Genomic DNA, 14,171 nt, shown 5'->3' with positions numbered 1-14,171 from the left:
TCTATTTCTTCCTGATTCAGTCTTGGTAGGTTGTGTGTTTCTAGGAATTTATCCATTTCTTCTAGGTTGTCCAGTTTGTTGGCACACAGCTGTTCATAGTAGCCTCTTATGCTCCTTTGTATTTCTGTGGTATCTGTGGTAAGGTCTCATCTTTTCCTCATAATATTGTTGATTTGGGCCTCTTTCTTTTTTTCTTGGTTAATCTAGCTAAATATTGTCAATTTTTATTCTTTTCAAAGAACCAACTCTTAGTTTGTTAATCTTTTCTATTGTTTTTCTATTCTCTATTTAATTTATTCCTGTTCTAATCTTTATTATTTCTTTCCTTCTGCTAAATTTTGGCTGAGTTTATTCTTTTTGTAGTCCCTTGAGGTGTAAAGTTAGGTTGTTTATTTGTGATCTTTCTATTTTCTTGATGTATGTGTTTATAACTAGAAACTTTCCTCTTAGAATTGTTTTTTTTTTGCATCTCATAGGTTTTGATGTATGTGTTTCCATTTACATTTGTCTCAAAAAATTCTTGTTTTCCCCTTAATTTATTTTCTGGTGCATTGGTTGTTCAAGAGAGTGCTGCTTAGTTTCCATGCATTCATGAACTTTCCAGTTTCCCTCCTATTATTGATTTCTAATTTTGTACTATTATGGTCAGCATAGATATGCTGTATGATTTCAATCTTCTTAAATTTGCTAAGACTTGTTTTGTGGCCTAACATATGATCTATCCTAGAAAATGTTTCATGTACCATTGAGAAGAATGTGTATTCTGCTGTTGACAGAAAAATGTGAATTTTTATTGATGACTGGATGAAAAGGCTGAGAGAGAAATCATCTGACTCCAAGATGATGAGCTGGCAAACCAGAATCCAGGGAGAAGGAAAGCAAATTCTTGTTGAGGTCCTCATAAGCCAGAGGCTTTACACATGTTCTCATCACACCTGCTTTTATAAAGGAGGAAACTGGCACTCAGAGAGGTTAAGTAACTAACCCAAGGTCACACTGCTAGTAAGTGGCAGAGCTGGGATTTAAACCCAAGTCTATCTAGTTCTAAAGCCCAAGATCTCTCCACTAAACAATCATGCTACCTGCCCTACAGAGTTAGCGGAGGGCTCAATAGCATCAGGGGAGGGGCTGGGTGATAGGCTGCTACTCAGTACGTGGGTGCTGCCTTGAGCAACTTACATATTCCCTCCAGCCTTCTCTGAGCTCTACAAGGGAGAGAGAATGAGCCAAGGCCAAGAGTGCTGATAACATTGCTCTGGTGTGCTTTCAGCATGATGACTGGAGCATAGTGAGCATGTGGTTATTGCTGCCTCAAACATTGTAGAGTTAATCAATTGACAATTTCCACTCCCCAGACAGGACAGACTGGAGCCACAGACAGTCAGCTAGCTGCAGTTGCCATTTATTGAGATACATCACAGGCACAGACAGTGAAGGGGGCTGTGGGTACATTCAGGGAGTGGGTGGGTTTGGTGGGAGACTGGGGAGGTTGAAGGGTATTTGGGGACCACTCCTGGCTTCCCTTCCTCCTCCCCTAGCCTGCCCTAAGCTCAGACCAGATGAGCAGAGGTGTGGAAAGCAAGATGGCCTGGGAAATTCAGTCTCCTCTCAGTGGTCAAATGGTCACCCCAAATCACCCAAACACATCACTCAAGCTGGTGGCCTTAACCTCCCCTCCTATCCCATCGCAGAACAAAGGAGAAACCTGGGTAGAGTTGAGCCCTTCCCAAAATGCAGATCACATGCAGAGTGTGACATGCAAATACACTGAATCTGTGGTCCTTGGGCTATTCCCGCTCCTAAGGAGGCAGGTGGGGAGAGCAGCAGAGGTGGGCGAGTGGGATGGGGAGAGGACTACAGGGCCCAGCTTGCAAGGTTCAGCAGCTAATACCTCCGGCTGGACGTCTTGACTGTGGTGGTCTTCCGCAGGATGGAGGTGCCCCCAGAAACAGGTCCTCCCTTGACGGTGCCGTAGCCCACATTGGTGCTGAAACCACCCTTGCTGGCACCTCCACTCCCGCCCAGGGAGATGCCACCCCCAAAGCTGGCTGCACCACCTCCGCACATAGTGGTAGAGTTGCCAGTCACCGCTGCAAAGCAAAGGATTTGGATGAGGAAGGGCAGCCATGCTGAGAGAGAGCCAGGGACTTTCAGAAATCAGTGAGGGGCAGAAACAAAATCAGGCAGTGAAGCCATAGGAAATGGATGGAGAGCTGGGGCAGGAAGTTCATTTTCGGGGGACCCATTGAACCTGTCTCCAGGGGCTCAAATGGAGGGGATGTGTGCTTTTGGCCAAGGACAAATTGAGTGGACTGAGCTGAGGACAGGGGCCAGCCTGTGGATTGGGGCAGCAAAATACTCACAAATGCTGACAGCACTGGGACATTCTCCAGACATCCTGGGGAAAACAGAAAGGCCAGGAAAAGGGTCAGCAGTTCCAGAAGCCTGAGCAAAAGCCCTCTCCCTCCCTCTCTCTGCCTTTACAGTGGTTCGATTCAGGTGGACAACTCTCAAAAACCAAGACCAGGAGACACGAGAAGAGTGTGTGTGTAGCCATCTGGACCTGGGACCCTTCTGCAGGTGCTAAAGCCAGTACAGCAGAGAAGCAGAGCCCAGCAGACCATGCCACCGCCCTCCTGCCCCTCCCCATGCACGCCAGGGTCAGCACCCCTGCTCTGAGGGAGGGAAGACAAAGCCCAAACAGAGCTGCCCAGTTTCTGGCTAAAGTGACTGACTCCACATCTCAGGCCTTCCCTGAAGACAGAGATGATGGATCTTTTTCAAAGCTTCCACTGATAATAGAGTCTAGTGTTGGAAGAAGAAGCCTCACTCCTCTCAGCCTACCAACTACCATAAGGATTACTGAGGGTTGTGCCAACCAAGGGGATGTGCAGCAGAGGCAGCAAACACAAGTGGAGTGTCTCCCTCAGGTGATGAGTTGGGAGCTCCCTGGTTCCTCCCTTATCTATCTGCCCCCCACCAGAGCCAACTACACAGCCCCCTAAATCCCCCTGACAGGACAGGGCTGGGAAGCCCTCAGAATCAGGCAGGAGGGGTCGCCACCTGCTCTCCTCGCTCTCCAACAGCGTGCGGTAGGTGGCAATCTCCACGTCCAGGGCCAGCTTGACGTTCATGAGGGCCTGGTAGTCACGCAGCAGCCGGGCCAGGTCTTCCTTGGCCTGGATCAGGGCCGAGTCCAGGTCCCCAAGCTTCTTCTGAGCATCCTTTAATGCCAAACCCCCACGCTGCTCTGCGTCCACGATGGCAGTCTGCAGTTGCTGACACTGCCAGGGGAATGAGAGGTGTTGAGAGCATCCTTCAAGGTTATCGTACCCTTAAGCCAGGCATCCCCATCCCCCTCCTGCTCCCACCACAACCAACTGGAAAAGAAGGAAACCAGAAGTATTCATCTGAAAGAGGAGATGCTATTACACAAGTAGGATCATGTAACACCAGTGGGAAAGTCCCTCTTGCTGCAGCTCAGCCTAGTGTCCCAAAAGAGATAAAATAAATAATACAACTTTACCAATAACCAGATGCTTCACTCTGATCTAGGGATGAGCCCAAACTTTTCAGCCATACCCTAGATCAGGCATCCTCAAACTACGGTCCACGGGCCACATGCGGGTGTTTTTGCCATTTTATTTTTTTACTTCAAAATAAGATATGTGCAGTGTGCATAGGAATTTGTTCATAGTTTTTTTAAACTATAGTCCGGCCCTCCAACGGTCTGAGGGACAGTGAACTGGCCCCCTGTTTAAAAAGTTTGAGGACCCCTGCCCTAGATGGACTCAGCTGCTATGACCTGGACCCTTGAACCCTGGGCCTCTGCTCTGATGTCCTGGAGATGGGGTCAATCTCCTTGGAGGAGGTCATCCCACCTGCTCTACCACTGATATGCTGTGACCTTGGATAATCCCTTTCTGCCTCTGGGCCTCAGTTTCCTCTCTTGTAAAAGGAGTGTGTTGATCTTGATGGTCCTGCATTTGTGCCCTGTCCACAAGGAGAAGAGCAGATCTCATACCTCAGAATGACAGTAAGAAGGCCCCTCCACCTCCACCAGCACCTGAGCCAGGCCCTTAGGCCCCCAACCAGAGGTTTACCTGCTTCTTGGCTGCATCTGCCTCACTCTGCAGCCTCTGGACAGTGCGGGTGAGTTCAGCAATTTCATTCTTGGTGTCCCGCAGATTGTCCCCATGCTTCCCAGCCGTCACCTGCAACTCTTCATACTAGAAGCCAAAGAAGTGGCAGTGAGCTGTCAGATAGCTCCAGACCCACATGGGTAACCACTGGCCCACCCTCATAGCTGGAGGTGTCTGACCCCAGGCCTACAAGGAGCCCAGGGGCCCAGGCCTCTCCCAGTGGAGGAAGGTCCAGTCCCAGCTCACATACTTAAGCCAGCCATTCTCCTCACCTGGGTCTGGTACCAGGCCTCAGCCTCAGCCCTGCTCCTCTGGGCAATCAGCTCATACTGGGCCTTCACCTCAGCAATGATGCTGTCCAGGTCAAGTTTACGGTTATTGTCCATGGAGAGGATGACATTGGTGTCAGAAACATTGGTCTGCACTTGGCTCAGTTCCTGCAGAAACAACATTAGCTGCCACCGGGCCCCCAGGAAACAGCCAAAGGATGAAAGACAGGGGTCCAGGTGGCATCAGGTCAGGCTACAACTGCAAGAATGGCCTCAGTCTCTCCAGCTGTGAAATGGGGCTCTAATTTTAGTAAACAATATTTCTCTTTGTGGATTTGTAGGTTTCCATGAGTGAATGAGGGTGGTCTTGTTAGAACCATGGGACAAAAAGTTCAGGCTTTCCAAAAATATGGGGCCAATGCAAGTAGAGGGGAAAGAGCCTTGTGGATTAAAAGGCATGTGCCTTCTTAGACACCAGGGACCCTGAAGGAAAGAGTGAGTGGAGAGTAAGATGAGGCCAAAGTGATGGCACTGGAGCAGGGCCTGGAATTCACAGGGATGCCCCCAAGCCAGAGGGAGGTCACGAGGCTCTTTTCCTGCCCGGTAAGACATGCCAGGAATTGGTGGTTGGACCTCCAGATTTCCCTAAGACCTGGCTGTGAAAAACAGACTATAAAATCCATTACCAAGTGCCACAGTGGCAATCACAGTTGATTTGCCCATGAGGCAAAAAGGAAACCACTGCTCTGGCCTTCATTCTTACCCAATCCCCACCCCCAAAAGGAGGTGCAGATAGGCAATGAGGAACTTTGACAAGAAGTGACACCAGCTTGGTCTAGCTCACCTTCCCTGTTCACCTCTTCACCTTATTCTCCAACACACTCAATGCCCAACCCACCTGCTGCTCTCCAGACACACTGTACTCTTTGGTGCCCCCATGTCACTGCACAGGCTGGGGCCCTGGATGGCAGTTCTTCCTGTTCCTCCCTTGAAAGTCTCACCCTTCCTTTAAAATCCAACTCAAGCGCCATCTGCTGTGAAGCTCCTCTAGTCCCCCAGGAAGGGTCAGCCACAGCTTGCTCCATGCACCTTGTCCCTGTCACTGTGATGACTCATCACATGATAATCCAGGCCCATCAAAGATAGTGACTTTGTCCCTCTATTGTCCTGTGGAAGGTACTCAGTAAATATATGTCAAATAGACAAGAAATAGCAAAGGAGGGAACACTGGGTATGCCAGACATGTGCCTTAGAGAGTAGGGAAGCCAAATGCTACACATTCAGAGAAGAGAGGGGTGGGAACCATTGATCTGAAAGAGATAAGAACCTAAGAGAGGAAATGTGGAAGCCCAAAACAATGAATGACCATCAATGATCCCAGTAAAGAAGAACTGGGAAACACCTAACAAATCAACATGATGGCACAGAACATTTCCCAACAGGCACCATCCAGACTGGTCACATAGAGATGTTGAACAGAGAAAAACACAGCCAAAGATGAGCCAGGGAAATGCTAAAGCCAGTGAACAGGGGCTGTTAGATAAGCTCTAGGAGAGAACAGGAGAGGCAGAAGACCCAGACAAAGCCAACAACTCAACAGTCATGTCATTTGTTTTTTTCCATCAAGAGGAACAGTCATCAAATTGGACAGAGCAGAATGCTTTAGAACAGCAGTCGCCAACCTTTCGGACCTCACAGACCACCAGTGGTCCACGGACCACCAGTTGGCAACCGCTGTTTTAGAAGAAATGGAAACCCAAGACAAATATAGAGATGAGAAGCCTTGGCCTTGTTGGGGATCTCAGGGGTCAGAGGAGCATATCCTAGGAGGCAATGGGGATTGCCAAGAGGATGAACACCCCAGGTGATCCTGGAGAACTAGGGACAGCAGGAAAGTTTCCAGAATCCAAAGCCCCAGACACAGCAAGTGTCTCATGTTCAAAGGGGAGAAATTTTAACTTCTCCAAGTTAAACTTGTTATCTATTTCTTGTGAACTTCTAGTCTAAATTATAAAATGTGTGTGAGAGGCTTGGAGCCAGCAATATTTCCCTAAGGAAAAGTCAAACCGAATGGATTTTTTCCAGGGTTGTATTTCTAAGCTGCTAAAGGACTGCCATGGACATTGTTTGACCAAGCCATTTGTGTGTGTGTGTGTGTGTGTGTGTGTGTGTGTGTGTGTGTGTGTGTGTTTGGAAGGCACATTTTTCTCTCTCTTTGGAAATTCTTTTTTAGTCTGGCATTCTTAAAAATAAGACAGAAAAATGTGGGCCAAATGATGACATGGTAACTAGATTTTAAAGTAGCTGAGCCAAAAAATTAATTAATTAATTGAAGTAGTTCAGCCATTTAAACCACAAATTACTGGTTAGTGGTGTGAGGCCAGCCTAGTGGGAAGGCACCACTGAAGATCTAGTCCTGGGACTAGGACTCTGTCTCACAATGACCTGCAACAATGGGACTAGGATTCTCACTCTGTCTGCCTTTATGCGATTATCAATAATTTACACTGAAATATTATCAAATAACTAAACTGAAAATGTATCGAGTCTGCAGATAACCCAAAGCTGATGCATCACTAATATATCCAATTGGGCATCTCCAATACGTGGAGAGGAGAATCCAGTTTCAATGTGCCCACAATGACCTGCAACAATGGGATGAAACCTCAATAACATTTCACAAGGAAAAAAGGGGAATCATTAGCTCTTGCATTCAGTTTCAAAAATTCAACTTCCCTAATACAGGAAGTTGGAGGACAATGGTTGCCTGTCTCCCCTGAAAGCATTGATGTGAAAAAAAAATCCAGGAGGATTTTAAGGAACAAACATGGTGAGATGGTTTTTTTAATAACACCTAAGCTAGTACAATACTAGGTTGCATAAATAGAAGTCTGTATCTGTAGCCTCCCTCCCACCCTTCTGTTTTCTGAATTCTGGATTCAGAACCTTGTTTCCTAAACTTCTGCACATACCACAGATTTCAATCCCCTAATCATCCTGACCTGTAAAGGGTTGTCATATGAAAAAATATGTCACATGGAAGGTAATTGGATATGTGCAGCCCATGGGGCAGAATCGAGGCCTATCAAGAGCAGAAGCCATGAGAAGATGATTCAAGTCAGCTTTCTAATAAAGTTGTTCAGAAATGGAAATGCCTGGCCCAAAATAAATATATATAGAAGTGGAGTCTACATGATCCCCATTAGGGAAATTAGAGAAAGTGCTTTAAAATGAGTGGGAGGGTAACTTTGAGGTCCAAACATAGAGTCTATTATTCTAGAATCAACTCATGTTAAGTTCAACCCTCTCACCCAAGTCTTCAAATTCCCTTTGTTTCCTGGAACCTCACCACCCACACCTCATCTCCTGCTCCAACCTGGAATGTCAGTCCCCATCTCAGCTCTGCCAATCTCTGCTCCTCCATCCCTTGCTCTATTACAAACTGGGCAAGAAGGGGGACACAGTATAACATAGTAGCAAGAGTCAGAGTTTGAAGTTAGAGAACTAGATTTTAACTCCAGCAGTGCCTCTAACTAGCTATGTGGCCATGAGCAAGTTGCTCTGAGCCTCAGTGTCCCTGACTATACAATGGAGACAATAGTACTTATAGAGTTGTTGAGTGCTTAGCCCAGTACCTGGCCCATTTAAGCACTTAATAAATGGAAGCTAGTATTAGTCAAAGGTCCAGGTTTATCTTCTATCAACTAACTGGCACTGGTGGATTCAGATCAGTCCTCTGGAGGGATCCCCCATGCTGTATGTAATGATTCCTGCCCACTGGCCGCCTCACCATTTCATAGAGATGATTCAGGAAGTCGAGCTCCTCGGTCAAGGTGCCCACTTTGCCGTGTAGATCCATCCGGCCCATGTACGCAGCATCCACATCCTGGGGATGAGGGAGAGAGCAGGGCAGATGGCTCAGCCCCCAGGCCCGGGCCTCTCTCAGCGTCAGCCAAGCAGTCTGGCAACCAAAGGACCACCCTCCCCACTCCCTGTCACCCTGCTCACCTTCTTGAGCACCACAAACTCGTTCTCGGCAGCAGTGCGCTTGTTGATTTCATCTTCATACCTGTTACACAGACAAGATTCAGTCCAGGCTTACCCATGATGTACCTCTTAAGGTACTGGACCCTCTTGGCTGTAAGGAAGCCTTGATGGGTCCCCTACTGGCCAAGAACACCTTTGGGAAGCAGTTCTGCAATGCAGCCAACCGGTGGAGAAACTTGGGGTGCAGACTTTATTCCTCCCTGCATCTTTCGAGGAAATGGCACAGAATCTGTGCAATACTACACCAGGTAAGAGAAGCCATCTCTTTGTATCAGAGCGCTTAGGAGGCTTTATAGGAACAGGTGGCGATGTGTCAACAGGATGGCATTTCAAACAACGAACTTCTCTCCAACTGCTTTTGCTGAGACTTTAAGGTTTCCAACAACTCAGGTCAAGTTGTTGGAAAAATTATGAAAACGTATGCTTTAAAATTATAAATATACATATTGACCATTCATAAGATATGAGCCTTATTTGGATCTTGATTCAAACAAACTGTACTTTTAAATACTATTACTGTAATGGAACAATTGAAAATCAAAATTGACTGTTTGATGAAACTGAGGAATTAACTGTTTTAAAAGTTTTAGGTGTGATTATGGCATTGTGCTTATGTTTGCTAAGTCAAGTTATGAAGATGAACTATATGAACATATCCATTTTTTTGTGAATTAAATTACATGTGAATTTTTTTGTGAATTAAATTACATGATGGCTGGGATTTGCTTAAGACAATAAGGGAGGAAAGAAAGTAAGTAGGGATATAGATGAAGCAAGATTGGCTGTTGATAATTATTAAAGCTGGGTAATGAGAACATATAAGTTCATTACACTATTCTCCCCACCTTACAATAAAGACTTTTCAAAATTATTGACAAGTGTGACAATTCTCCAGGAGGCTATGGATCCGGTGTCTGAGCACCGAGGGAAACAGCTCTGTCTGTGCATCTCCCACGTGGGCCCCAGGACCCTGCAGATGAGATGGCTCTCCCTGCAGAGATTTCCAAGTGCCCCCGCCCTCCCCACATCGCCCCAGCCTGCCCAGCCCTCCTCACTTGTTCTTGAAGTCCTCGACGAGATCCTGCACGTTCCTCAACTCTAAGTCCAGCCTGCCCCGCTCGCCCAGGAGGTTGTCCAGTTGCCTGCGCAGGCTGCCCAGGTAGGCCTCAAACAGGGGCTCCAGGTTGTTCCTGGTGACGCCCAAGTTCTGGCCCTGCTCCTGTAGCAGTGCCCACTTGGTCTCCAACACCTTATTCTGCTGCTCCAGGAAGCGCACCTGAGCCGGAGCAAGAAGAGTGGTGGGCTGGCACCATCCCCTTTCCCCAGGAGGGACTGAGAATGGGGCTCCTCACCACCATCCGTCCACAACCAGGACATCACAGGGGCAGTGCAGGCCTACACCTTGCTGAAGGGAGGAGTTCCTGAGGGAGCGGTCTTTGCTGGAAAAGATGGTCCTGATGACAAGGGCTCTAAAGAGTTAATAAGCACAAAGCCCCAGCTCAGTCATTTACTACTTAGTGACAGTCAAGTCACTCCTCTCTGGGTTTCCTTCCTCATTTGTCCCGGACAAATTGGATTAGGTCAATGCTTTTTAACCCAATTCTACATCAAAATCAGCTGTTAAAAATATGAATGCGCCCTAGCTGGTTTGGCTCAGTGGATAGAGTGTCAGCCTGCGGACTGAAGAGTCCTGGGTTCAATTCCAGTCAAGGGCACATGCCCAGGTTGTGGGCTTGGTCCCCAGTGGGTGGCATGCAGGAGGCAGCTGATCGATGATTCTCGCTCATCATTGATGTTTCTATCTCTCTCTCTCTCTCCTTTCCTCTCTGAAATCAATAAAAAATATTTTTAAAAATATGAATGCATATATGTGTGTGTGTGTGTGTGTATATACATATAGACAACTATATATGTATATATTTATGATTATATATACACACACATTAAAAAAGAAAAAAAACAAATGTGACAAAAACATTTTAATTGATGAATCTGGCTGAGAGTATAAAAGAGTATGTTGTACTCTTCCTGCAACTTTTCTGTAAATGAGACTTTAAAAAAAAAATTTTAAATAGCGGTGCCCAGCCCTATCTCTAAAGACTCAGAAGGGGGCTCATGGCAAGGGTTTAACAGGCCCCGAGCTAGGGTTCCCAGACACCAGACACAGACAACCTCTTGGCCCCCAGCTCTCAGACCATGATTCTGGGAGCCTGAAAGGGGTTTTTGCTTCGTTAGCCTCTGGGACAGTCCCATAGGAGAACCAAAAGTCACTAGGGCGGAAGGTGAGGAGGGTGGGTGGAATGGCTTGCTTCACTCTCTGCTATCCAGTCTCTCCAGGTCCCACCCCCACAGCACCCCAGGCCCACAGTCATGTGGCCCAGGAGCACCACGCAGCAGGTGCACCTGCCATAAGCAGTAAGGAGCCCTTTTAGTGCCAACCTCTGCCTCCAGGTACCTGTATGATCCTGGGAAAATTATATGACCTCTCTAAACCTGTTTTCTCTTCTTAAAAATGGACACAATGTTACCTTCTGTGGTTCCTCATGGGACACTGTGGGTATCGCATGAGAAAGGGACATGAATGTCCTTTGGGAACCCACAAATCACTGAACCCAGGTACAGTCATCCACCAGGATTTTCCCCATCATGGTCCTCCATGGAGGCTTGGGGTAGAGATAGACACGGCCAGCAAAACAGACCTGGAAATGCCAGCGAACAGGACAAGAACCTCCCAGTCCTCCTGAATGCCAGGGAGGGAGTCAGGACACTTCTGACCTGGGACAGATCAAACTCCTTGCCCCAGGTCATAGAGTTTGGAGAAGCAAAAGGGGGCCTTCCCCTAGGACAACCCCCTCCCCCATTGTGTCTGACCACATCTTTGTCCTTAGGCCTCCACCAAGACTGAGAGAATAGGAAGCAGATGGGGCTTCTTGGGTAATTTTCACTTGAGTCAATTTCCTAGCTGTCAAATGACAAAAGGTAATAAGGGCCACCTTGTTAAGAGGAGCAATGAGGACGATCCGCTATGTAACTGTGAGCTAAGCCTGCTGTGTAATAGTATTAACTATGACCCCAGGAAAGGCTGCAGCCGTCAGGGTGGGCTTGGCCAATAGGCCGCATGAGTAGACCCGAGATTCACCTGAGCAATTACAGTAAAAACCTGAAGATTGTCTCCAAGCACCCAGGTCTGAACATCCCAGGCTCAGGCTGGAAGAACTCCAAAAGTCATCCCATCGACCCCACCCAAAGGCACATGGGCTGCAGCAGCCTCCATCCAGCCCACCTTTCTGAGAGGCCCTGTCCCTACTGCAGAACCCTCCCTGCCTCCTTCCAGCTTGGCCCACCTTGTCGATGAAGGAGGCAAACTTGTTGTTGAGGGTCTTGATCTGCTCCCGCTCCTGGGTGCGCACCCGCTGGATCTCCGGGTCAATCTCCACATGGAGTGGGGTCAGCAGGCTCTGGTTGACAGTGACCTCCTGGATGCCACCAGGAGGACAGACGGGCCCGAATGTCTGCCTTCCAGCCCCCATGTTCATGAAGGCCCCACTGCCATGGCCAAAGCCGCCTAGGGCCCTCCCTGAGGAGGCCCCTCCAGCCACACTGACGGAGATGCTCTTGCTGCCCCCCAAGTTATAGAGGCTCCGGCTGCCAAAGCCGCCTGTGCTAGGGCCACAGCGGGCCCCACCACCACTGCCACTGCTCCGGGACATGGTGACAGAGCTGAAGCTGGTGTGGGCCCTGGGCCCACCCCCTCCGCTGGCAGAGTTGGAGCTGAAGCCCCCTTTGGTGGTGTACGTCCGCCGAGCCACTGAGGACCTCATGGCTGTCAGAGGAGCTAGAGCACAGGCTGAGAGCTGGGAGGGAGTGTGGTGAGCTGCTGGGCCACTGATGCGCTTTTTATCTTTTCCCAACTGGGCCGGCTCCTCACCTCCACAGGTGCTCCTGCCCCATCGCCCCAGGAGGAGAGGGAGGGGCCCTGTGGGCTGGGGCGGGAGAGTCCCTTCTCCCCCAGCAGGAAGGAGGGGCTGCTCCCAGTTATCACCCGTGCCCCAGAGCTGAGGCTGAGCAGAGACTGTCTGGGGCAGGATGCCACCCCCTGGGGCTCCCCTGCCTTGGAACAGGATGATACGGGCTCCCACAGCCACCTCCACCACGCAGTGGCTGGTTTGGTCTCCTCCCACCCAGCCCTGGTGGCCGCTATCAATGGGACTCTGTTCTGTGGGGTTTATCCCAGGCCCCTGTTGTAAGCCAAGGCCCCAGGGCCCGGGCAGTGCAGGTGGTGAGTGAAGGCGCATTGGGCAATGGGTGGTGGAGAGAGCGCCCAGCCCTGCTGCAGTCCCACCTCCCAGCCCACGGCCTCATTGCCCCCTGGCAGGTCTGGGTGGGGGGCACAGGTGATGGAGTGGGCGTAGGGCAATCTGTTTCCTTGTCATACACCACAGACTGTGTGCAGCATGGAGATTCTGTGCTGGGCAAAGTGGATGGGAGGGCAGGGTTCCTGCCCAACCACAACACCTGCGCACTTCAGGAAATAGAAAGGCCTGGCTCCGCAGGCAGTGCCCAGACGCCAGGAAGGTGAGGGGGGCAGAGAGAAACAGTGGGCTTGGACTATCACCGGAGACCCCCAACCCTCTGGTTTACAGCAGGGCCTCCCAGAAGGGTGCAGCCACTCTGCAGGGAGCTGGAGGGGGTAGAGGACACATCCCATCTGGCTGGACATAGGTACAGATCCAAGAAGTCTGTATTCAACAAAAGCCCCATGAGGCCCATGGAGCACCCCAGCATTCCCATCTTCCCAGCCCATAAGGAGCCCCATGCTTGATTCAGAAGGAGCCAGGGGGTGGGGGGTCCTCAAATCACTTCACACAGTCCCCTCCTTGTTTCACCAACTCAGGCTACTGGGACCAACAGCCACAGGGAAGCTTGGAAATGTTAGTCAAATGCTAGGACTGAGGGAGTACTGAGGGGTTGACTTTAGAGACTGTCCCCTCTCACCTACTTAGGGGGGAGGGGGAGAGGCCCAGAAAGGAGAGACTTGCCTGAGGGAAGGAGAAAGGTGGCACTGGCTGGGCTCCTCACACAGCTGCCAGGGCTAGAGCTGGGACTCTCACCAGTCTGTGTTCCCAGGATCCCAGAGGACATGGGACCACCCTCAAGGGAGGCAGGAGGAGAGCAGGCCATGTCTCCCAGTGTCAAGAAGTTGAATATCCTCCCATGAGCAGTAGGGCAAGGGACACTGACAAAACCAGCCCCTTAATTTCCTCCCTGCTTAGAGCTAGGGTAACAGGCATATGGGGAAGGAATCGGGGAGGGGGAGATGAATCCCCACTGAGCTGTGTGTCCTCTGGCAACTTTCAACCTCTCTGGGCCTCCTTGCTTCTGCCTGTGAGCAGGGCCCGCCAGAGAAGTCCTTTCATAAAGCACCTGCCTGTGATTGCAGAACCCGCCTGTCACTTCCCTAACCTTTGTCTCCTGCCCCTGAGGCTGTTACCACTTTCTCAGCCTCTCTTATCTCTCCTTAATGGGGGTGTGGGAGGCAAAGACAGTTGTGAGTGGGGCCTCCCTCCCTGGGGAAAGGAGTGATGTCAGTCCTCTGAGTCAGGAGCATCCCTGGTGGTGGGAGTAGAGTGGGCTGCAAACACACATTCCACCCTCCACAGCCACACATATTTACCTGGTGCTCTGTGCCAGGCTTTGTGTTGGGAGCTGATGA

At 49.6% G+C, this 14,171-nt stretch overlaps 1 protein-coding gene across 1 annotated transcript; it reads right to left on the bottom strand.

Moving 5' to 3' along the window:
- Window positions 1–1,384: 1,384 nt before the first annotated feature.
- On the bottom strand, window positions 1,385–12,315 carry KRT79 (keratin 79). The gene is made up of 9 exons (XM_008140725.3): window positions 11,803–12,315; window positions 9,514–9,734; window positions 8,420–8,480; window positions 8,202–8,297; window positions 4,415–4,579; window positions 4,104–4,229; window positions 3,064–3,284; window positions 2,364–2,398; window positions 1,385–2,090 (listed from the first exon to the last, which is right to left on the bottom strand). The coding sequence occupies exons 1-9, from the start codon at window positions 12,277–12,279 to the stop codon at window positions 1,885–1,887; spliced, it is 1,608 nt and encodes a 535-aa protein (XP_008138947.2). The 5' UTR covers window positions 12,280–12,315; the 3' UTR covers window positions 1,385–1,884.
- Window positions 12,316–14,171: the final 1,856 nt, after the last annotated feature.

Source organism: Eptesicus fuscus, chromosome 7 (genome assembly GCF_027574615.1).
Source record: "Eptesicus fuscus isolate TK198812 chromosome 7, DD_ASM_mEF_20220401, whole genome shotgun sequence".
Lineage (NCBI taxonomy): Eukaryota > Metazoa > Chordata > Mammalia > Chiroptera > Vespertilionidae > Eptesicus > Eptesicus fuscus.
Note: the sequence above shows the minus strand (reverse complement) of the source record. Positions and strands in the feature narration are given on the sequence as shown.